This window comes from Panthera tigris, chromosome B3 (assembly GCF_018350195.1).
Source record: "Panthera tigris isolate Pti1 chromosome B3, P.tigris_Pti1_mat1.1, whole genome shotgun sequence".
NCBI classification, from domain to species: Eukaryota; Metazoa; Chordata; class Mammalia; order Carnivora; family Felidae; genus Panthera; species Panthera tigris.
This window is the reverse complement of record NC_056665.1, coordinates 73,034,342-73,059,434: the sequence shown is the minus strand read 5'-3', so window position 1 is coordinate 73,059,434 and position 25,093 is coordinate 73,034,342. Positions and strand designations below refer to the sequence as shown.

Here is a 25,093-nt window from a genome sequence, read left to right as displayed (position 1 = left end):
CATTCTGTGGATGTATTCTGCGTCTGCGCATTAGTTGTTTCGCGCCCTGGCCTGCGTGTACGCCTGCGCAAAGTGGCAAATCGGAAAGGGCGGAGCTGGGCCACAGCGGTGCGCAGGCGCTAAGGCTACATCCGGTGTGGCCATCGGTTTCGCCAGGTGTTTGCTGAGGGTAGGCCGGAGGACCGAGTGTGTAGTCATGTCGGCGTCGGTAGTGTCCGTCATCTCGCGGTTCTTAGAAGAGTACTTGAGCTCCACTCCTCAGCGTCTGAAGTTGCTTGACGCGTACCTCCTGTACATACTGCTGACCGGGGCGCTGCAGTTCGGTTATTGCCTCCTCGTGGGGACCTTCCCCTTCAACTCTTTTCTCTCGGGCTTCATCTCTTGTGTGGGGAGCTTCATCCTAGCGGGTAATGATTCTATAAGTAATCGCAGTAATAATGTGTTTACTTTGGCGCACTGCTTTTATTCCCACAGCACTCTTTTTTGTATCAGCTCCCCGCCTCGTGACGTTATGAGAGGAGCTGCATTGCCCTCTTGTGAATGGGGAAATTGAGGCTCGGAAAGGTTACCACAAGCCTAATGCCAAACAGCCGCCTAGGAGCTGGAATTAAGTCTCTAGAAAAACTCCCTTCATGCTGCTGCTCAACTTGGTGATCCAGTACACTATGTTCCTATTGGTCCAGGAAAACTCCATTCCAACTTTCATTTAGCTTTAACATATCTTTAAAGTTGGTAGACCTTTAAAATGGAAACCCAGCTCTGAAAGCATCTCTCTCAACTTGGCCTAATCACTGCTAACCGCCAGTGAAACATTTCAATGAACAGTGTAAGAAATATAAATACAGGTGGTTTGCTCATTGAATCAACCTTTACTTGACTTTGGCTTTTAGGTGCTTCTACTGATTTCTTGTGGATGAAACTGTTATTTCATTAGCCTGAACTCAGTTTTTATTTACATGGTTCTGTTTTAGCTTTTATTCTGATTCCCAGCATTTGATACCTTGTAGACAGTCATATTTAACAAGAGTTGACTGTCCCATAAATTTTTGCCAAAATCTGACCTTTCTTGCCCAGTAGGAACTGTATGAATGACAAGTTCAGGCTTGGCCCATGAGTGTTAGGCAGTCCACTTTATAGGTGGCCATCAGATGGCCTTTCCAGTCCCTGGTATCGTCTTCTCTCTGACTTTGAGAACATGCCAGAATTAATTTTTTTTCCCAGTGTGATTATTATCAGTCAGGCCATCAATTGCATTTTGAATCAAATACAAATACTGTGATAAAAGCTTTGGAGGTGCATCAGGTTTATGTTCCTTGTTCTTAATGAGTGTACAGTTTAGGTGGGGCACAGACAAAATACAGGATTAGAATTGTTAATTTATAGTGGTTCTCTGCTTATAGGTCTATAGAATGGCTTTTACACAAATGCTACTTCAGACTCAAACCAGAGATATTTTGCTTTCTCAGAACTAAGCCTGAAGACTTACTGACTTGTGCACTAGCTTGGTCTGGAGTTTGAGAGTTAATAGTCTGTTAGTTGGATGTTTCATTATGATTTTGAGTTTTGTCCTAGAGGACCAACACTAGGTTCTTTGTGGCAGCATCCTGGCTATCAGTTCAAATGTTACCACCATCATATACCCCAGATGCACTACCCTTTTTGCTCCAGATTCCTGACCTATCCCACCTGCCCTCACCCTGCCCCCGACTTTTTGTGACTAGGATTTTTATTATCTAGGCTGGAGAAGGAATTTTGAGAACCTCCAGTGACTTTTGTTTGATGATTTTTGCCTTCTAGGTCTGCAGGAGTAGGAATAGGGTGGGGCCCAAGCTGATTAAAAAGAAAGTTTATTGCTGAAGTCTCCCTGGTTTCATAAGCCTCTTAAGGTTAAGAATGCTTCCTCAAGGCTATATGGAAGAGTGTGATTTACTGAAGAGTAGGTATGGACTACAGTTGTAGATTATTAATGTGATAAAACCAGAGCAAATTATTTTTATTTTTATTTTATTTATTATCTTTAATATTTATTTATTTACATGTTTTTTTTTTTTTTTTTTTTGGGGGTGGCAGTGGGGAGAGAGAGACAGAGCATGAGCAGGGGAGAGGCAGAGAGAGAGGGAGTCACAGAATCTGAAGCAGGCCCCAGAGTCTGAGATGTCAGCACAGAGACTGATGCAGGGCTTGAAGCCATGAACTGCGAGATTGTGACCTGTGCTGAAGTTGGATGCTTAACCTACTGAGCCACCTAGGTGCCCCGGGAACAAATTCTTAAAGATGTTTATTTATTTTGAGAGTGAGAGTGGTGTCCATGTGAGAGTGGAGATGGGCAGAGGGAGAGCGAGAGAGAATCCCAAGCAGGCTCTGTGCTGTCATCGCAGTGCCTGACTTGGGGCTCAATACCACAAACTGTGAGATCATGATGTGAGCTGAGTCAAGTCAGATACTTAACTGACTGAGCCTCCCAGGCACCCGAAAACCAGAAGATTTTTTGAGCAGATAATTTTTCCTGTTTTTGAAGCTATTGTATCTACAGTTGAGTTGGCAGACTCCCTACCCACCTCCCTAGTAAGAAGTCATAGCTTGTCTTTGAAGAGAATGTCTGTGAAAGGGCACTTTATTAGTGGAGTCAATATGGGGGATTGGGATTTCCAAAACTGTTAGATTACAGGTAATTGGGCCAGAGAAATGAAAGTTGCTTCAGGAAAAGAAAGCATTCATCACAGTTCATAGTTACCATCAAAGGGTATCGTCTGCATTTCTTTTGACAGCGTTGCCCTTATTAAATGCCCTTACTACCTCTCTGCTCATTGTTAGCCCAGATCCTCAACAGGAGATGTTTTTTTTTTTTTTCTTTTTTTTTTTTTTAATGTTTATTTATTTTTGAGACAGAGAGAGACAGAGCATGAATGGGGGAGGGTCAGAGAGAGGGAGACACAGAATCCGAAACAGGCTCCAGGCTCTGAGCTGTCAGCACAGAGCCCGATGCGGGGCTTGAACTCCCGAACCGTGAGATCATGACCTGAACTGAAGTCGGCCGCTTAACTGACTGAGCCACCCAGGCGCCCCAACAGGAGATGTTTTATTTTTTTATTTTTTATTTATTTTATTTTATTTTATTTTATTTTTTATTTATTTATTTATTTATTTTTTTTATTTTTTAATATATGAAATTTACTGTCAAATTGGTTTCCATACAACACCCAGTGCTCATCCCAAAAGGTGCCCTCCTCAATACCCATCACCCACCCTGCCCTCCCTCCCACCCTGCCCTCCCTCCCACCCCCCATCAACCCTCAGTTTGTTCTCAGTTTTTAACAGTCTCTAATGCTTTGGCTCTCTCCCACTCTAACCTCTTTTTTTTTTTTTTTTTTTCCTTCCCCTCCCCCATGGGTTTCTGTTATGTTTCTCAGGATCCACATAAGAGTGAAACCATATGGTATCTGTCTTTCTCTGTATGGCTTATTTCACTTAGCATCACACTCTCCAGTTCCATCCATGTTGCTACAAAAGGCCATATTTCATTTTTTCTCATTGCCACGTAGTATTCCATTGTGTATATAAACCACAATTTCTTTATCCATTCATCAGTTGATGGACATTTAGGCTCTTTCCATAATTTGGCTATTGTTGAGAGTGCCGCTATAAACATTGGGGTACAGGTGCCCCTATGCATCAGTACTCCTGTATCCCTTGGATAAATTCCTAGCAGTGCTATTGCTGGGTCATAGGGTAGGTCTATTTTTAATTTTCTGAGGAACCTCCATACTGTTTTCCAGAGCGGCTGCACCAATTTGCATTCCCACCAACAGTGCAAGAGGGTTCCCCAACAGGAGATGTTTTAAAGTGTGTGTGTATGTTTAATATTTATTTTTTGAGAGAGGGGGACAAGGATCTGAAGCATGCTCCACACTGCATACAGTGAGCCCCAATGCCGTGCTCAAACTCAAAAACTGTGAGATCATGACCTGAGCTGAAGTCATGCTCAACTGACTGAGCTGCCCAGGTGCCCCTCAACAGGAGATATTTTAATGGGAAATTTGAAATTTGGAGTTTATCCTTTGTTGTGATTGTTGGGAAGGGAAGCCTTGTACCTGTTTATGGTGCTGGGTTGCTAATTTTCCTGTGGTTTCCTGTTGGAAGAGGAGGGAGGAGGCCATTTAGCTGGAGAATGGGATTGTAGGAGGTTATGTTGAAAGTTTAGGTAGTGCGGATGCTAGAGCTTTGAGTGCCAGGCCAAAGATTTTACTCTGTAGGTAATGGGAAAGCATCTCAGGATTTAGATTTTATTTTATTTTACTTTATTTTATTTTTATTTATTTACTTAACTTATGCAATCTCTACACCCAGTGTGGGGCTTGAACTCAAAACCTGGAGACCTAGAGTTGCATGCTTTTCTGACTGAGCCAGGCAGGTGCCTTCCCCTCTACTCCCTGCTTTTTTTCTAAATTTGAATAAGGGAGAGACTTACAATTGGTGTTAGCCTACACTGATGAATTGGAGGGAAAACTTACTTTGTCTGGTTTCCTAATTTCTTTTTGGCAGCCTGTTTTGTTCCATTCCTTCTACATGTGTTAATTTAACATATGTTCTTTGGAAATTGATCAGTATATTTTTAACTAATATAGAATGCTATCACACTTTTTTTCTTTTTTCTTTCTTTTTTTTACTGTCACATTTTTAAAAAACCTGGTGTTAATTTGGTGTCAGTGAAAATAGTCTGTTTTCTTCTATTCCCTTATGGCTAGGAGACTTACCTGTGGTTTCAAGGAGCCAGAGGTAGAAAATTGCCATTGATAAATCTTTTTTTTTTTTTTTGGATCAACAGTGTAAAGTATAGTAAGCTTGAAAAGACAGATTTCACATTTCCTTAGCAGCTGACTGTTTATCTTATGGTTAGATATCTCTAGCTGAGGACATCTGTCCCTTTGTTAGAGTAACATTCCCGGGTTGGCAGCCCTTCTAGTTTCCTTTTTTACCCTAAGTGAAATCCCTCTTTCTACTCATTCAGAGTACTATTTAGGAGAGATAAGCAGAAAACATGAAGATTTTTAAAAATAAGTCTTTGATCTTGAAATCAGTTTTTAAGTCAGTTTACAGCTTTGATTTATTTTATTCTCTAATCTATATGAAACAGTTTTGGATTAAAAAAAAATAGTTCGTTTCTTCCAGTGTACAAATCCAAAAGCAGTTTGAATTTAAAAGGCAAGGATGCCTAAACCAGAGTATTTATCTCATGGGAGCTATTGGGCCATGTGGACTGGGGTCCAGCATTTCTTTGGGAATTATCTATCAGATTTATGGGCCCTAATATTATCTACCATAACTGCTATCCCAGAGATTGGAAGTTTGCTAACCTTGTTCCTGTTTCTAAATCTCTTTCATATCTGTAGCTAGCTCTCCATCCTCAGTGACCAAGGCTCTCAGTATCTCTTGTTTATTTATTTTTTATTAAAATTTTTTTAGTGTTTATTTTTATGAGAGGGAGGGACCGAGCATGAGCAGGGGAGGGGCAGAGATAGAGGGAGACACAGAATTTGAAGCAGGCTCCAGGCTCTGAGCTGTCAGCACAGAGCCTGATGCGAGGCTTGAACTCACGAACTGCGAGATCATTACCTGAGCCACAGTTGGATGCTTAACCGACTGAACCACCCAGGCACCCCTCAATATCCCTTATTTAGACCACTGTAATCTTCCTCACTTGTGTCCCAGCCTCTGGTCTCTTTCCCTCCAGTCTGTCTTCCACTTGTGTTTGTGGGCTCGATTTGACTTGCAAATCAGATCATTCCACTCCCCGCATAAAATTTGTCAGTGTCCCAGTGAAAAATTAAAAACCTTAAAAAAAATTATTTATTTGTTTGTTTGTTTGTTTTTGAGAGAGATAGAGACTGTGAGCAGGGGAAGGGCAGAGGGAGGAGACACAGAATCTGAAGCTGGCTCTAGGCTCTGAGCTGTCAGCATAGAGCCCGACACAGGACTCGAACCCATGAACCATGAGATCGTGACCTGAGCTGAAGTTGGAAGTTTAACCAACTGAGCCACCCAGGTGCCCCTAAAAATCTTTTTCATGGCACCAGGCTCTTTCATGATCTGATCCCATCTATATCTCCAGTTTCATCTCTTGTCTCTGCTTCCTCTGTACTTCATACCCTAGCATTTGTTACTTGATATTCTCTGAACGTGCTGTGATGTCTCAAGCTATTTTACTTTTGCTTGACTGCCTGGGAAATTCCTTTGTTTCTTAGCTTAGCTCAAGTGCTGCTTCCCTTTGGAACCGTTCCCTGACTCCTCCAACAGATTTTGGTCTTTTTTCTATATTCTTCTTTCACGTGTGTGTGTGTGTGTGTGTGCGTGCGTGCGTGCGTGTGTGTGTGTGAGAGAGAGAGGGTGGGAGGGAGGTGTGGCACTTTGATACTGTGCTGTATATATTTGTTTGTGTGTCTGTCTTCACTCTGGAAGATGGGCCTCTTGAGGAAAGGGACTGTCTTTTCATCTGTTCATCTTCAGTGCTTAACACTGTATATGTTAAATCGTGAGTGTGCCCGTAATAATTAAGTGAATACTAAGCAGTTATGTGCCAGATTCTCTGCCATGTACTGAGGATGAGCTGTGAGACCCACAGACATGGTCTCTGCTGTCCTAGAGTTTATAATCTAGTGGGAGATACAGACAAGTACCTGGATGGAGTGTTCTGATGGAGAAGTATGGTGAAAATAGGCACATGGGCACACATAACAGGACCACTTACCCAGTGGTCCTATAATACTCCCTTAAATGTTTGCTTTTCCAAAATAATGCATTATAACTTCTCTCTTAACTCTCTTCTGTATATCCTCTTTTCCTTTATTCTCAGTTGATGATCTTGTTTTATTTTTTTACTAAAAAGGTAGACAGGAATCCTTTCGTCTTCCCAGCAAGGAATCCTGGCAGCACATCTGCACCTGTACCCTTACTCTTTGACTTCCCATGATAATGGTTGATGTGTCCCTTTCCTGCCCAATGCCAGCTCCTTCACTTGGGTAGTGTTCTCTTGTTCCCTCAGGGACTCAACTTATGCAATCATCTTTTCATTCTGCATTATTATTTTTCTCTCAGCAGATCTTCCTGCCCACGGGTCCTGTCCTCCTGCTTTAATAAAATCACCTTTTTGCACCAAAAACAAAACAAAACAAAACACCCAACCCCTCCCCCCCCCCACCAAAAAAAAAAGCCTCTCTCTCTCTAGTGGATCATTCCCATCATATATGCAGATTCTAATATTATCCAATTAAGGGCAGCCTGGGTGGCTCAGTCAGTTAAGCATCCGACTGTTGATTTTGACTCAGCTTATGATCTTAAATTGTGGGTTTGAGCGCCACGTCGGGCTCTGCACTGACGGCATGGAGCCTGCTTGGAATTCTCTCCCTCTCTTTGTCCCTTCCCCTGCTCACACGCTCACATTCTCTCTCTCTCCCAAGAATAAACAAACAAAAAAAAAATTTGGCCCCAGAAACACCTCCAGCTGCCATTCCATTTCTTCCCCATCATCACAGAATGCCTTGACAGAATAGTTGCTGTTTCTTTCTCACTTACCGTTCATTCCTTACCCCACTCTTGAGGTGGTCTGTTCCACTGCTCAGTGAAACTGCTTGCCATCTTGCCAAACCTAATGGCCATCTATTTCACCTTGCCTGAATGTGCAACAACATTTAGTATTTAACATGGTTGGCTGCTGCCTCCTATTGGAAGTACTTTCTTCTTGAAGCTTTTATAGCACTACACTCTCCTGGTTGTTCCTTCTCACCTCATTGGTTTTCCCTTCCTACTGTTTGTGTTCGGTACTTCTCTGTCTGAGGACATGATGCTAGATACCTCCTGTTCTCCAATTTCTTTCCGTAGGTGAGTTTAATGTCTATATAACTACAATTTACCACATTGATGTTTTTAGTTCTGACCCATTCCCTGCATTCCAAATTAGTAAATCCTCTTGCCTCATCTTCACGTGATGTCTGGTCTGAAACTCCAAATTGAACCTTTCCTTGTTTTATTTTCTTCATGGCACATAATCACTACCTGATATTTCCTTGTTTATTTGCTTACTTATTATATGTTTCTCTCTATTAGAGTGTAAGTTTCTTGGGAGCCAGACTCTTGTCTGTCTTGTTCTGTGCCATGTTCCCAGCACCTAGGATGATGCATGGCACATAATAGGTGCTCAGTAAATAATTTGCTGGATGAATGAACATTTAAGGAGATAGATTGAATTAGGACTGCTTAAATGAAGTTGTCTGCCTTAGGAGGTAGTAAATTTCCATCTTTGGAAGTGCTTAGGGAGAGACTGAATGATCATTTGTGGAGGAGCTTTTTGAACAGATTTTCTTTGCCATGTTTGTATCCCAGTGCTTATGAGGAATAGGACACCCCTATTAGTAACACAGGTTCTGGAAGGTTTGTAATTCCTTACCTAGGGATGGCTTATCAGATTCTAGTAGTGGTGAGTATACTTTGGAAAACTTCCCAGGTGATCATGCACCCTCCGCCAGTATGCCCCACCCCCATCTCTTCTTGGGCATTTTATGTATCAGATGGGTATTGGCCTTTATAACTCCAAGGTCCTTTCTGTCTCCATGGAACTCTGATTCTTACATTGTCAATAAAATAAGGTGGCTTACTGTGATTGTAGTAATGAAAACGCATCGATTCATTACCTTACCAACCTTCACAGGGAGCTTCTCTTTTGTCCCCTCATATTTTCTGAAACAGTACTCTGTCCCCACCCTCCATCTCCAGAGCCACTGTTAATAGTTTGATATCTATTTCTCCATATTTTTTCCCAGGTTCCAACTAACAGAAATGAGAAAATATCTTTTTTTTAAAGAGAAATGGAGAATGGAATAATTTTTTGGCTTTTTTTTTTTCTTCACTTAATATATCTTGGTTGTCTTTACTGTCAGGATATAGAGAATTTATCTCTCTTTTTTTAAATAATTGCATAGGATTTTATTGCATGTCTGTAGTGTAATTTATTGAAATAATCCCCTTGATGACATTTGGACTGCTTTCACTTTTTTTTCAACTTTATGAACATGCTGTTAGAAATTCTTTGTTCTGCTAGACAAATTCCTTATTCAAAAAGTAAAAACATTTAAAATTTTAATGGATATTGCCAACTCTCCCAAATGGTTGAACCAGTCTGTACTCTCCACAGCGGGATTTTAATTGGTTGCCCTTGCTTCAGTCAGTGTCCTTCATATTTTGAAGAGTCCAGGTGCTTGAAAAGATCAGTAGTGTTTCCACAGTATTTACATGTTTAAGCGTAATGAAAACTGTTGCCATGGTAATGGCCTCTGGAGAACTAATCTGGTAGTTTTCTGATCTTTGGGTTAGATCTCAGTTCATTTCATTTTCTTGGTTGGTGATGTAAGGGCTGCTAGCCTGAAGCAAATTTAGATTTTCTTAAGTAGTGTAATTATTTAACACAGGCATAAAGATATTTTGGAAAAGTGTACTCGTAGAACTTCCGTTTCATGTCAAATGGTGACTGTGGCTAATGTATCAGGTTGGCATCTTCAGGGATCTAGAGTGTGGCAGTGGAGAGTTCTCTGTCAACGTTATATAGTTTAGATCTCTTGCCTTTTTTTGAGACAAGCAGCTGCTAGAACTTTAATATCAAAGATGATAACTATGATGTCCTCATGGATAAGCATCTTCTATTTATAGTCTGTGCTATCCAATATTATGCACATTTTATTAGAAAATAATTCACAGTTTGGGGTGCCTGGGTGGCTCAGTCGATTAAGCATCCGACTCTTGATTTTGGTTCAGGTCATGATCTTGCGGTTTTATGGGCTTGAGCCCTGCATAGGTCTCTGCGCACTGACCGTGTGGAGTCTGCTTGGGATTCTCTCTCTCCCTTTCTCTCTCTGCCCCTCCCCTGCTCATACATGCACTCTCTTTCTCAAAATAAATAAATGAGCTAAAAAAAAAAATTCACGGTTTTATAACTTTTTGTCATTCAGCCCGGCCTCTTTGTTACTGCCTCACCTACACCCCAATCGAGGTGTAATTATAAATTTAAGTCAGGAGATAGGAGAGTTCTGAAGATATGTTAGTAATATATATCTTTTTCTGAGTGAGCTTTTGGTTTTTAATCTGACACATCATATTTTTTTCTTTTAACTTAAACATGAACATAAAACTGAGTTGTACCATCATGAATTCTTAAATTCACCTGTCTGGCCGGCACCCAGAGCAGAACATTACCAGCACCTAGAGCCCTCCTTACACCTTCCCAGTCATTCCTCTTCCTGTGAAAGAGGCTTATATGGCTTATATTTTCGTGGATTGGTTTGCCTCCTGTTAAACTGTATATAGATGGGATCATACAGCATAGGTTTTTGGTGTCTGGATTGTGTTGCTTAACATATTTGTGGGAGGTCTTCATATTGTGAAGTTCTTTTTCACTGCTGCATGGTACTTTATTGTGTGCATATGCCATAGTTTATCCATTTGCCTGTTGAGAGACATTTAGATTGTTTCTCGTTTGGGGCTGTCCTGGGTATCATTCCTGTACGTGCCTTTGGATGCACTTATGCATCATTTCTGTTAGAATTATTGGGACGTAGAGTATGGGTGTGTTCATTAGCAGTCATATTTGTGTTTTTTTCTAGATAATCATTTTCATGTTTTGCTTCATGTGCAGTTTGCCTCAGGATACAGATCAACCCACAGAACAAAGCGGATTTCCAAGGCATCTCCCCAGAACGAGCTTTTGCTGATTTTCTCTTTGCCAGCACCATCCTGCACCTTGTCGTAATGAACTTCGTTGGCTGAATTACTCCCATTTACTTAATTGAGAAGTAGGAGGCTAGAAGAATGTAAGTAGTGATCATAGCCCTTGTGCCATAATGTTGATTTTAGGCATGGAAGTTGAGTGTGGCTGGTTTTGATTATAGTTGCCCGGGTTCCCATATTGCTGATAAGACATTTGCAGAATTTTCTATTGGAATGCAAAGCATTAATATGATCATGAGTCTTCAGTGCTGTCTCTCTTGGTCATTGCCTTCTCTTCTCACTGTTTTGCAAATCATTAAGATAACAGAAAGTAAGACTTTGCCTGTAGCTAATACCTAAATTTCTGCATCAGTAACTTCATGAAAATAACAGAAATCTTGGAAGAGACATAAATTGTAGGTTCTGCCTTGAGATTTGCTCTATAATTTTTTTCTTTGATCTCAGGTAACTTTTAAATGCTGGGCCATTGTTCCCCTAGTAGAATGCTCACATCTGGTAGACATCCAGTATATGCTGAATGAAGGACTGTGGCCATTTGCTAATAATGTGTGCTAAAGTGGAAATAAATGGGGAAATTGGATTAGCTTGGGGGAAGACTTTAAAATATATGATGAAATGTCATTTGGTTCGTTTGCCATTTTCCCTTTATTAGCGTAGAACTCCTTTTTCTCTAAACTCTTATGTAGAATCTCAGTATATAAAACAGCAATGGAGCTGGAGTTGTTTTGATTGACAGAATTGAAAAGCCCTCTCTGCTTGGCCTTTCTTCCTCCCAAGCAGAATCCTAAATCTCTAAGAAGCACATGAGTGGTTTCCAAACTGTGTGTTGACACTGTTATTTTATATATGAGAAAACAGAGGCCTTCTGTGGCCACACAGCTAGGTGGTTGCAGAGTGGTGCCTTCCCTAGTGGTGCCCTTGGCCTAGTGCTCCTCTAGTACCCTACCTGGCTTACGATGAGCGAATGTGCTATTTTCTTTGCCTTTCCATCATAACATTTAGTGTTGCTATTGGGTGGTAGGAAAAAAAAGAACCTTAGGAAATGTTATCCTTTTTGGGGGAAGAATATCCTAGGACTAGCCTCTGTCACTACTTAGAAATCTGTCATGTTTGTACTAATTGGCAGTATAACACAAGAGTTAGCGACTCTGTCCAAAGTGTATGCAATAATGCGACAAGGACTGTACATTAATTTCTGGCATGAATGAATCAGTTGCTTACAGTGTTCCATGGATTCTTTTTGTCATTGATAACTGCTTCAAAAACAGTTCTGTTAATTCAGGTAAGTTTTCATTTTTGGTAGTGGTAAGTTGACAGAAACGGTTTATTTCAGTGAAAAAGTTTGAGAAGTACTTCTTTCTACTATTCTGATACAGTTTAACTCTTTGGAAACCTGATCAGGGCTTGAGTTGTCCCCCTCCCTCCCCTTACCACACCTTCTATGTGGCAGTCAGTGCCTTGTTACTGGGAATACAAACAAAAGTAAAATGTGGGTCTTAACTTTTCTAGTAGAGGAGAAGGCCTATAAACATAGCAGTTAAAATTCAGCATAGTTAGAGCCACACCAAAGATCTGAACAAAGTACTGTGGGAGTCCAGAGAAGGGAGCTATATGCCATTTGGGAGCAGAGGCAGCAGACAAGGTATTTGAGGATGATAACTCTTTGAGTACAGCTAAAAAACCAAACCACCAACATTGACCTTATACTTACAAACCTCATGAGTGACTCTTGGGCTCTCTGATAGTAACCTTGCTGGGAAAGTCATAGGTCTTTTGACTGATTTGCTTTAGATTACTAAAATTATTTTTTCTAGATGAGTCATGTGTATGCTTAGGAAGGGAACAGAGCAAACAATTCAAGGGTGTTCTTTAGGCTCAGGGAGATACCAAATCATAGAAAATGATTTCCTATGGCCGACGTGATTGGAAGAGGACTCTGCTGCAGAGAGCTTAGTATTTCAAAATTATGACAAAAACAGAGACAAAAAAGCAGGCTCAGCAGGAATTGCATACTGCAGACCATATTAACAATGTAGGGCCACTTGTTCAACTGGGAATTAATGGGCCCAAGGTAGAGCAAAATCTTCCAATCCTAGATTATAGTGGTAAATCATTCTGTAGAGAGTATGCTCATTGAAAAATCCTTTTCTCGGACATTGTCCAAAAGATTTTTCACAGAGATCATTTGACACAGGTTATACTCTCCTACTTTTAAACCTGTATCTATTTTCCCTTTTTATGTGCTTTTTATTTTAGCTTTTTTTTATTTTTAAAGGTTTATTTTTGAGAGAGAGAGAGAGCAAGCAGGGAAGGGGCAGAGAGAGAGGGAGACACAGAATCTGAAGCAGACTTCAGGCTCTGAGCTGTCAGTACAGACCCCGACGTGGGACTAGAACCCACAAACTGTAAGATCATGACCTGAGCTGAAGTTGGATGCTTAACCAGCTGAGCCACTCAGATGCCCCTAACTCTTTCTTTAAAGTTTATTTTATTATTTATTTTGAGAGAAAGCAGGGGAAGGGACAGAGACAGAGGGAGAAAGATGCTGTCAGTGCAGAGCCTGACATGGGGCTTGAACTCATGAACTGTGAGATCCTGACCTGAGCCAAAATCAAGAGCTGGATGCTTAACCAACTGAGCCGCCTAGGCACCCCTGCCCTTTTTATGTGTAGTGTGCCAAAACACTTTTAAAATATTTTCCAAGTAAGTTCTCAATATTTATACCAACTCAGAAGGTAGAACAAAACAGATTGAACATTCTCTATACTTGCCAAGTACATTGAGGGTTGGGTATAAAAAGAATAAACATCTATAGTGTACGCTCTTGCATGAATTTGAGGATGACATTTAAAACTAGCAGCTACTCTGAAAAAAGGCAGATCAGAAGAAAATGGCATTGAGTTGAAAAAATAAATATTCAAGAAGTAACTAAATTAACATACAGATAGTGAGAGCTCACCATAGGTCAGGATTTAAGTGCTTCTTGTTCTGTGTCTTTTATTTATTTTTTATTTTTTAAAAGTTTATTTATTTATTTTGGGAGAGAGTTCGAGCAGGGGAGAGAGGCAGAGAGGGAGAATTCTGCGGGGCTTAATCCCACAAACCACAAGATCATGACCTGAGCCGAAATCAAGAGTTGGACACTTAACTGATTGAGCCACCCAGGCACCCATGTCTTACTTTAATTTTAAAATAACCTCATGAGGGGGGCACTTGGGTGGCTCAGTCAGTTGAGCATCTGACTTGGGCTCAGGTCATGATCTCAGGGTTCGTGGGTTTGAGTCCCTGCGTTGGGTTCTGTGTGAATAGCTCAGAGCCCGGAGCCTGCTTCAGATTGTTTCCTTCTCTCTGCCTCTCCCCTGCTCATACTCTCTCTCTGTCTCTCTGTCTGTCTCTCTCAAAAATAAATAAAACATTAAAAACAAAAAAGCCTGATAATCCAGTGTGACTTCAAAAAAGTTTTCTTATGCCCCATTTTTGCTTGTTTGTTTACTATAGAGTATTTGACAATTGAAGAGTTAAAGAAGTGTGTTTAAAGAGTCAGCTATTGGGGCGCCTGGGTGGCTCAGTCAGTTAAGTGTCCATCTTTGGCTCAGGTCATCATCTCGCGGTCTGTGAGTTCGAGCCCTGCATCAGGCTCTGTGCTAACAGCTCAGAGCCTGGAGCCTGCTTCGGTTTACGTGTCTCCCTCTCTCTCTGCCCCATCCCCTGTTCACGCTTTGTCTCTCTCCATCTCTCAAAAATGAATAAATGTTAAAATTAAAAAAAAAAAATCAGTTATTTATCACTGTGCTTTCTTTATTATTTTCTTTGCTTTTATTATAACAAGTTTAAAAAATACAGAAAAGTAGAAAGAATAACCTAACCAATCGATGCTGGGAATTAAGATTTTGAACAGATTAGGGGTGCCTGGGTGTCTCAGTCAGTTAAGTGTCCAACTTTGGCTCAGGTCATGATCTCTTGGTTCGTGGGTTCAAGCCCCGCATCAGAGCCCAGAGCCTGGAGCCTGCTTCAGATTCTGTGTCTCCCTCTGTCTCTGCCCCTCCCTTGCTTGCACTCAGTCTCTGTCTCTCAAAAATAAATAAACATTAAAAAAAAAAAAAAAGATTTTGAACAGATTAGACATTGTAGATTCAGCTGAAGTTCCCTTCCCTCTGCTGGAAGACCTGAGCTTCATGACAGTTTCATTCAGCTAGGACTAATGTAAAACCTAGATCTATTAACACAGCCTTTTCCAACCTTTAGCCAGCCTATGTGGTCTCCTGGAAACCCATTCTGTGCCACTCAGTTGGCAGCACTGGTTATATAGTTGGCTAAAGTTTATTTATTTTGAGAGAGAGAAAGAGAAAGAGAATCCCAAGCACGCTGCACACTGTCAGCGCAGAGCTCGATACGGGGCTCAAATTCATGAACCGTGAGATCATGACGGAGCTGAAGTCTGACGCTTAACCACCTGAACCACCCAGACACCCCTTACTTTATTTTTAGGCAAACTCCACACCCAACGCGAGGCTCAAACTCAATGACCCCAGAGATCAAGAGTCGCATGTTCTACTGCCAGGCATACCACTCATGATAGTTTTTAGATGATCCTAAAAATGAAAATCCAAAAGTAAAAAATGCTCCTAGTGACCTTTGGAGTTGCTGATTAGTGTCTGGCACTTAGGTGGCTGTAAATTTATTTTGGATGAATTTATGACACAGTTCAGTAGATTTGAATATTTTAAAATTTACATACTATCTGTAAGTATTTCCTATGTTTGTTTCTTTACGTCTGTGAAGTTCTTTTCAAAATTTGTCAGCTTCTCTGAGGTGTTCTGAAGGGAAATGAAGAAGAGGGACACAGCTCCATTGGATCACAGTTTGGGAAGGGAAGTTCCTGATGACAAGGTCCCTGGATCTGAGGGAAAGTGAACTGGGCACAAGGGACAAACCTGAGCTTGGAAATGTGCTCAGCCCCTGGGGAGGTTGTTTGCAAAATGCTCCAATGCTCATGCTAAAATCTTGTTAGTGTTGCTTTGTTTTTATAATAGAGACCATTCTCCCACAGATCTTTAAAAATTCATGGTGTTTAATCCTGGCTGGAACAAGGGGACTAACCGAGCTGGGCAGAACAGAACTCTGACAAGCAGTGCTATTTACAAACAATTGTTATTGGCTCTTTGAATTTATCAGGGGAGCACAGTAGTCCCCTATTCTCTGTGGGGGATGCGTTCCAAGCCCCCCAGTGGATGCCTGAAACCACCAATAGTTCCGAACCCTATGTATACTATTGTTTTTCCTATATACATATACCTGTGGTAAAGTTCAGTGCATCAGTTAGGCCCAGTAAGAGGTTAACAACAGTTACGAATCACAAAATAGGACAATTATATACTGGAATTAAAGTGTTGTGACTATATTCTCTCTCAGAACATCTTACTGTTCTGTATTCATCCTGCTTGCGATGATGTGAGATGATAAAATGCCTATGTGATGAGATGAAGTGAGGTGAATGATGTAGGTGTTGTGACCTAGTGTTAGGGTACTATTGACCTGACAGTACTTTAGAAGGAGGGTCATCTGCTTCCCCTGTGATGGACTGCAGTAACTATGGAAAGTGAAACCTTGAATAAGGGGGTACTTCTGTGTAGTGTCCTAGAAAATTTCCTCTGGACGGGAATCTAAATATTCTTTAGGCTCTACTGCCACCTAGTGGGTCGTACATTTCATGCCGAGAATGTACTACTACAAAGCAAAAGTTGAGTTGGGTGGGGGCTGGGTGGGGGTGGGGAACACTGATACCTTTGTGATAAAATCTAGTTTTTTTCTAGTCGCAGGAGGGCAGCAGAGGTCCAAGTGGGCTTACATGCTAGGTGGGGGTTGCTTTACATTCTGACCACTGGTGGGCAGTGTGGAGTTAGGCTCCAAAGGTCATGCAACCTTAATGTGGCTTAGGGATTTTGTTATCCAGGGAAGACCTCAAGTGCACAGAGACCCACAGATTTTCCCTTTATTTCCTTTTCTTGTCAGTTGAAGAGCACCTTTTTGGTTCATTCTAGACCTGTTTTTGTTCCCAACATGACCTCCACTGGTAATAATCTTTAAGTTTTTTGAACGGGGGGGGGGGGGGGGGGGCGCTGTTCAGTTTTTATTTCATTTTCTCTTTGACACTTCCTCTTACTGAATTAGAGCTAGCCACCAAGTAAGTTCTCAAAAAAGGAACTATTCTAAATTTGTAGACTGTATTTTGAGCTAAGCACACAGTATAATCTTTTTTTTTCCAGCCCCCTTTTTTCACCAGATGGAGGGGGAGATTCTGTACCCATTATTAAGGCCCTAAATCTGCTTATTTTATTTACTAAAAAACACTAGTTAACGACTAATTGGTGATTGAACTCTGTTTTGTATTTGGTCTGTTTAAAGCTCTCAATAAAAAAAATATATCAAGTAGAGTTGTGTTTATGAAGTTCATTGCTGCCCTAACTCCTTACTCCATCCTTTCAGCTTGGATAATTCCTACCCAAGTTGTTGTATAGGAGTCTTTTCTGGGGCCCATTGTGCATACCTGTAGTGCTGCATTTAGCCAGTAGTTATGAAACTGTTCATTTGCTTTCCTGTCTCTCCCACTGAACTCTTAAATTCCCTGAAGGACCTCAGGGTTTAGCATGAGGTGAACAGTCACTGTGCATGTTTGTTGAATGAGTGTATGAATAAATAAACCCTTTCAACTATAAGAAAATGCTATAAAAATAGCTAAATCATTAGTTACATGGATGCTAAGACATGGAAAGTACTGTGGAAGAAAGAAGCCAAGGAAACAATTTGTTTGAAGGACTGTAGGGTGGAGCACAAGCATGAGACTAGAAATTGGAAGGCCTGCATTGTAGAGTTTGCTCTGTTAACTAGTTGATTGGACAGATAAGCTTGTTTCTGAGGCCCAGTTTCCCAGTGCACATCATCTGGATGTTCATCACTCTCTTGCAGCTGCTATAGCCTGTGATTATTAGAATTCATGATAGTTCCCAGTGTATTTCAGGGAGATTGTGCTGTTTGTGTGGATCCTCAGTTGAGCTTTGCTTTTTTTTCTTCAGTTGTTGCTTTTTATCCGTGTTACCAGATTTCCATCATCCATCCACAAGAGGTAGAAAGTTAGTGTCAGTATATACAACAAAATGCACAATGTTTGCATAAGACCTTTTACAAAATTAGGTAACATTTGGAAATGTTTTACGGTTATCATATTATCAGGCTTATGGGACTCACATATACTCTTAGACACATTAACCCATGTGATCCTGTTGCCTCTTCCTGCAATGAGGTTGATGAATGATAGTATTCCTATTTTACACATGAGGTAATTAAACCTTAGTGAAATTTAATTTTTAAAAAGTAATCTCTACACCTAATGTGAGACTGGAACTCATGACCCCAGGATCTGGAGTCCCATGCTTCACCAACTGAGCCAGCCAAGTGCCCGCCAACCTTGGTGAATTTTAAATTAACTTGTCCAGGCCCTGGAACTGTTAAGTAACTGAGTGGCAACTTGATAACAGATACTTGACTCTAAACTTTCATATTCCTTCTTCTCTATTTTGTTCAGAGACTTTTGGATGATGAATTACATCTTCTTGTTAAAAGGTTTTCATTAAAAATATTAAGCTGCTTTTTTTTCAATGAGAAAGCTTAGGAGAGATAAGAAAAGATGAAGGTAGGCTCTCTAAAATATTTCTGCTGGGCGCCTGGCCACCCATGTTGAGTGTAGAGATTACTTAAAATTAATAAATAAAATATTTCTACAAAGTTGGTCATCTTGGGTCCAGAAGACATGCTAGAGAAGGCAGATCAGGAGACCTGACTATCCAGAGGGGATGACCTTGGTGCAGTGCCCTCTAGTAGAACTCTGCAACGTGGAAATAGTTCTAAGTCTGTACCCTTTGGTATGGTAGCCACTAGCCATGTGTTGTTAATGAACATTTGAAATGTGCGTGACTGAGGCACTGATTTTTACATTTTATTTAATTTTAACTAAGTTTAAATAGCCACGTATGGCTGGTGGCTTCAGTGTTAAAGATAGCACGGCCCTGGAAAAATCTATTAAACTCCTAGTACCTACTGCTTTCCTCATCTATGAAATGAGAGGATCAGACTGCTTGATCTGTACCTCTCATTTTTAGAAACACATGATTTGTGCCTTCTGAGATTGTAGTGATTCACATTGAGCTCGGAACCTAGAATTTCTGCAGAATGGTCTTGATTCACATTTTCTCTAATTTCACTGTTAATTGGGTGACCGGGATCCAGGATGAGATGGGTTTGAAGGAAAATCAGTATTTGAGCCTATCTGCTCAGTGCTAGTGTCTGAATAGAGATGCTGCTGGAGAAGAATACGGATTCCAAATGGAAATGACCCTGTCTGGCACTATCTTTTATGTCTATACAGAGAATAATTATTTTTAACTTTGTGTTGTGCCTGGCTTTCTTTTAAGGTGATTAGAGCAGACTGATCAGATGGCACTGTCTTTTCTGCATGGGTGACATAGACTGAAGAAGTCATGCTAATTTTTCTCAGTAGGTGCCTTCCATTTTGCATGTCTTGATACTATGGGAAGAAATTTGATTAGTTTCCTGAAATCTTCATCCCCTGGTTAGCAGTTGAAGCCATTCTTCTGAGCTGTTGAATAGTCCAGTTTTGTTAACATTTCAAAGAATCCGAGCTCCTCTGCTTTTATATTTTTTTAAAGTTTTTTTTTTTTTAATGTTTATTTATTTTTCAGACAGAGAGAAACAGAGCATGAACGGGGGGAGGGTTAGAGAGAGGGAGACACAGAATCCGAAGCAGGCTCCAGGCTCTGAGCGGTCAGCACAGAGCCTGACGCGGGGCTCGAACTCGCGACCACAAGATCATGACCTGAGCCGAAGTCGGATGCCCAACCGACTGAGCCACCCAGGTGCCCCTCCTCTGCTTTTAGAATACTATCTGGTAAATGTAGTTTTGTCTTAAAAGAAGGGAGCAGGTCTTTGTTAAGTAGAATTTTCTGAAAACCACTATCACGAGACTTAGGTCCTGAGTCATTTTTGCCTTCTAGATGGACCAGCCTTCGTGCCTTAGATTTGTTTGACAGTTTTAATACCATAGAAGCTTAAGACTTGACTTTTGTACTAAACTATGATTTCTTTTATAATTCTGTCTCAAGGCTCCTCACTCAAATGATCCTATGTTCTAGTCTGCTCTCACCTGGGCCATTAGAACTGATGCATTCATAATTCATAGTCTGTGGCCAGAGTGGTTTTTTTTTTTTAATTAATTAATTATTTTTTTGAGAGGGAGAGAACATGAGCAGGGAAGGGGCAGAGAGAGAGAGAGGGGAACAGAGGATCCCAAGTGGGCTCTGCTGACAGCAGAGAGCCCGACGTGGGGCTCAAACCCACCAACTGTGAAATCCAGCTGACCTGAGCTGAAGTTGGATGCTTAACTGACTGAGCCACCCAGACATCCTGAGAGAGTTTTTGCTTTAAGAAATTTGATGGAGTGGGGCACCTGGCTGGCTCAGTTTGTAGAGCATGTGACTCTTGATCTTGTGGTTGTGAGTTTGAGCCCCACGTTGGGTGTAGACATTACTTAAGATTTTTTAAAAAAAGGAAGTTTGGTGGAGTGAATAGGTGAGTTTTAACAGGTCTGTTTGTTCACTGTGAACACTTTTCCCTGTTTTATTTTTTATTTTTTTTGTTCTTTTATGCATTTCTCACAATTCTATTGATATAAGAATGTTCTACAGTTCTGTATCATGTCTCTAAGTACCATTGTTACTGACATAAAAGCACTCTGGCTAGAAGTCTAATATCTTTCTATTAAGCTCTGCTGCTAGAATCTCCAGGTCACCTTAACCGGTATGCAAAATAAGGTGATGCCCTTTTACCTGCCAGGGTGGCTCAGCTCTTCTGAAAGGTAGTGTTTTCAAGCCCTTTTCAAGTCGTGGCAGCCAAAGAAGATTGCAGAATTTTAATGGCACACTGCAGGAGAAATGGCTACTGACGGCTCAGTGTGTTGGAGCCCCTAAATCTAAGGGGCCACTTTCTGGCTGCACCCTTAGCGCAGCACACGAGACGCTATGAGGAACCCATCTCACAGCTTACAGCTCGCATCTCAAGTGACTAGCAGTAGGGCAGCTGCTTCTCTTGGAGTTATCCTCCACCTTCTTGCCAAAAATAACCTAATCTGTCAGTGCAAATTATTTCTTCTCTTTCCGTGTTAAATTTGAGATTGGGAGTTTTTCTCTGTTGAATTCTTCCTTTTACTCCCTGTTCTTCCTGCTGAAATGTAGTGCTTTGTAGGCTTTCTAGATCCAGAAAAGCCCTGGAGGCTCAATTGCAACCCCTGTCCCCCTCCTCCCCCCCAAAGAGTTTGTGAGCCAGAGAGGTCAGAGTGACTTCTGTTAAGTCATGTAGCTTATTAATTCTAGAGCGGAGTTGAAACCCATGCCTGCAACTCTTAGTAAGTTTTGCCTTGGTGTGCTTGGGATTCAGATTTGAACATTCCTTTTTATGGATATCTCTGTAAAATGTTCTGTGAAAAATATTTGCTTTATTCTGGTTCTTCTAGCCTGGCTTAAATGCTGTCCAGAATTTGGGAACCCCATAGTTGTCTTTGTCTTTGTGGGTTTAGAATTTTGTTGGAAGGATTTGGGGCCCTGTCTTGTAGTGTTCTAAGACATTTTTAAAAACCTTGGATATCTCTCTTACCTTTCTGCTTCTCTCTTTTAGGTTCACTTTTTGCTTTCCCCTGGATAAGAGCTTTTGAGATGGCAACTTGGACACGTGGATTTTCTTCCGATTTATACTTCCTACCGACTCTGATTTGGAATGTAGGTGGAGAGCCCAGAGAAGTTCCCTTGCTTCTGTGTTAGAGCAGTTTTGTAATGAGCATTTATGAAGATGGCCTCTACTTTCCATTAAGTGGGACCTCCTTTTTGCCTTTCAAATTAATAAACTCCATGCCACTCCTTCCTCTGCCTGTGGCTCTGTTTTTTATTTTTCTTCTTTACTGGTATTAAAATCCTTCTTTCCCTTCAGTCCTCTGCAGAGCTCTTTAGGAGTTTATAACTTGCAAATGTGAATCTGCTTCCGTGTTTTCATTAAGTATATCTGAAGTTAATGACAAAAGGCAGTGCTGACGACCCTGGGAAATGACAGTCCTTTGTCTTTTCCCTGAGGCTGGTAATCCTTTACTAATCCCTCACTTGTTACAGGTGGTTCCATGCTTATGACACAATGCATTCCTGGAACTGCATCATTAAGCACTTTGTTAGAAATTGAACTAAGTACTTCCACATTTACATGTTTCAGCTTGCTTTGGTGGCGAAAAGTGGAATGTAACTCTTAGGCAGTGTTAACGGAGTGCAGGATGTGAGGATTGTTTATGTGTTTGCTTATAGGAAATGGTACTCTTCAAACCACTTGCGCAAATAATTCTCTCGTTTTGTTCTTTCAACTGTCTCGGGGGTTCTAATTCTCATGACATACGTGAAGAAATTAAAGATCAGTTTTGTCACTTGCTTAAGATCAGAAGTCCTGACACAGCTTGTGTAGAGCAATAGATCTGCTGGTTGAAGTGTAGGCATATTTATGTGTATCATGCTAGCAACTCTGTTTCCATCTTGGGTGCTATATATAGGAACTAAGCTATGCTGAGAATTCCACCATTTAAATTTAGCTGACTACTGAGATGACGGGTTGTTCTCTAGAGGTTCTCCCAACTTGGCTGTACATTAAAATCGCTTGAGGAACTTCAAAATGAGAGCCCAGTGCCCAGGTCACACCCCAGACCAATTAAAAATCTTTGAGGGTGGCATCTATACTAGGTACAGCTGATCCTCCTATGCAGCCAAGTTGGAGAAGCCCTGGTCTGCATTCTTGCTACTCAAAATGTAGTTCTCTGACCAACAGAATCACCTAGGAACTTTGAAAAGGAGAGTCTCAAGCACCTGCCCCCCCACCCCAGATCCTATAGCAGGAAAATCTTTAACATGGTTCTCATATGATTCATGTGCATATTAAAAATTTTTAAAATCTTTAATCTTTATTTACTTTTGAGAGAGACAGAGTGCAAGCAGGGGAGCAACAGAGAGAGAGGGAGACAGAGAATCTGAAGCAGGCTCCAGGCTCCGAGCTGTCAGCACAGAGCCCAACATGGGGCTCGAACTCATGAATTGTGAGATCATGACCTGAGCTGAAGTTGCTTAACTGACTGAACCACTCATGCACCCTTTATGTGCATATTAAAGTTTGAGAAGCACTAAGCTAGAACAATGGTTCTCAAATTTTGGTATATCTCACAATTCTTAGAGATACTGGTTCACTAAAATTATCATTGAGCAATTTAATTTCCTTTAAATGGTATACCGATAAGCTTTATCAGGAGGCTTCTATTTTTAGCCTAGATTGATAAACAGGTATTTTGGATAAAAAGTCTGAACTTTGAGGCAAATGGGTCATAAACTGGGAATATAAATTTTATCAAGGAAGAACATCATAATTTTCAGAGACTTTAATGTACAGGTTTTGATGAGGGAGCATGAGGCAAGCTGAGGGCAAAGTACAGGCTAATAGCACCCAACCCCTCCCCCAAAATGGGATAGCCTGGCTACCCAAGAACAAAGGAAAGGGGTTTAAGTACTTGGCCATGGTGATGTGGGAAACTAAGGCAAATGAAAAATCAAATTCCCTTACTGCTTATATAGCCCATTGACAAGTTCTTGAAACCGGCAGAGTGACCTCCCTCTAGGAAGGAGCTCAGCTGCCTCAATGATGACACTTTGCTAGGGGCAAAAGGGAATCTTGCCTTAACATCCTGATCCCCCAGGACCCTGTAACATATAACATGTTATTTTTAACCTATAAAAATTCCTTCGGAAGCTTCCTTTATCTCAACTCCTCCAAGATACATGCTGGCAATCATACTCCAAGCTTATGGCCCCCTGATATACATCTGAAGGGTCTCATGACTGAGGTTTTACTGAACAGAAATAAATGGCATTTTCCTAACAGCAGCTAGCCCCTCAAGGTCCTGGAAACCTTGCTTCCAAAATTCCTTAGAGACTGAAGCTGTCCCTAACTCCTTCCCAACCTGAGGGTATATAATCAGTTACCCATCACAACCCCACTGCAGCCCTTCCTGCCCACGGGTCCTGTCTCCATGCTTTAATAAAATCACCTTTTTGCACCAGTGTCTTCAAGAATTTTTTCTTGACTGTCCGTTCCAAACCCCACCATCACTCCCAAAACTTCATCAAGTTTTGTTTAATGCCTTTCAATGATCTTGAGATACATAGTTAATCAGGTTAGCTATTGTTTCAGAGGCCATTTAACCCACGCCAGGGACCATCAACCGGAAACATTCATCTTTGAAGTCTTTTTCCCCATATGTAATAGGGCAAAATGCCTATAGAATGCTTTTGAAGTTCGGGTTTTTAAATTTAGTTAAAAACTCATTACAAGTGACTCACTTGTTTGACTTGCTCGGTGGTTCTCAGCTATGCATATACAGAAGAGTTAGCTTTGGAACTATTCCTTCAAGCTTAAAAGAATGTGTTACCCCTACTCCACTCCCCTAATGGAGTTTCTGACTCTTAGGTGTGTGTTTTTTTTTTTTTTTTTTTTAGCTGAAGTAGCTAAAGACATGGTAGATGAGAGGCACTGAACCAGGATAGGTAGTCTGTTCATTAGATGCCTCTTCTTATTTCTGGACCTTTCTTAATACCCACCGGTGGTGTTGCGATAATGTCTCTCCACGGGCCTTACACATGGGTGCTCAATACAGCATGTGGAACGAGTGGATTTTGAGTACTACGGTACAGAGAGTAGCAGCATTTCCTGCTGCTTCTAGCTCGACACCTTTTATAAGGTGGGTTTATTTTTATTTTCTGTTCTCTTTTGTGGGGCCGGAAGCCATTTGCCACAACCACTGTACAGAGTCTGTTCCCCGCCATTCTCTGCAGCCGTGGGAAGCCCAGCCCTGAGCACCTCCTGCCCACACATTTCCTGTGCCCTATCACATGGAAACCATCTCATGTGTTTTCTTCTCTTAGCAGCCTATACCTTTGGCCTCTTTGATCATACCCTTTCATCTCAGGCTTCAAAATACTTTTGTTATGATGGTTGGAAAATACTTGGCGAGGTCACAGAGGCCTGTTCTCTGGTTGTGGAAGTTCAGAAAGTGAGCACTGGCCAGTTACCAGAGGCTTGGGCTGTCTAAAGTTTGAGTGCTCTATGGCTTTGTACCTACGTTTCATTAAAAAAAAAAAAAATTCAACAAATATAAAAAAATGGATCTCTCCTGTGAGGG

At 41.1% G+C, this 25,093-nt stretch overlaps 1 protein-coding gene across 1 annotated transcript; it reads left to right on the top strand.

The window, feature by feature from the left end:
- Window positions 1–42: 42 nt before the first annotated feature.
- Window positions 43–21,755, top strand: DAD1 (defender against cell death 1). Its single transcript, XM_007097946.3, has 3 exons — window positions 43–407; window positions 10,679–10,853; window positions 21,514–21,755. Exons 1-2 carry the CDS (start codon window positions 197–199, stop codon window positions 10,807–10,809), a joined length of 342 nt encoding a protein of 113 aa, XP_007098008.2. The 5' UTR covers window positions 43–196; the 3' UTR covers window positions 10,810–10,853; window positions 21,514–21,755.
- Window positions 21,756–25,093: the final 3,338 nt, after the last annotated feature.

Bases quoted from the DNA above. Each gene is read 5' to 3' on its own strand.
- DAD1 (XM_007097946.3), top strand. From the start codon at position 197: ATGTCGGCGTCGGTAGTGTCCGTCATCTCGCGGTTCTTAGAAGAGTAC. The intron at 408-10,678 runs GTAATGATTCTA...CTTCATGTGCAG, and splicing joins GGGGAGCTTCATCCTAGCGG to TTTGCCTCAGGATACAGATC.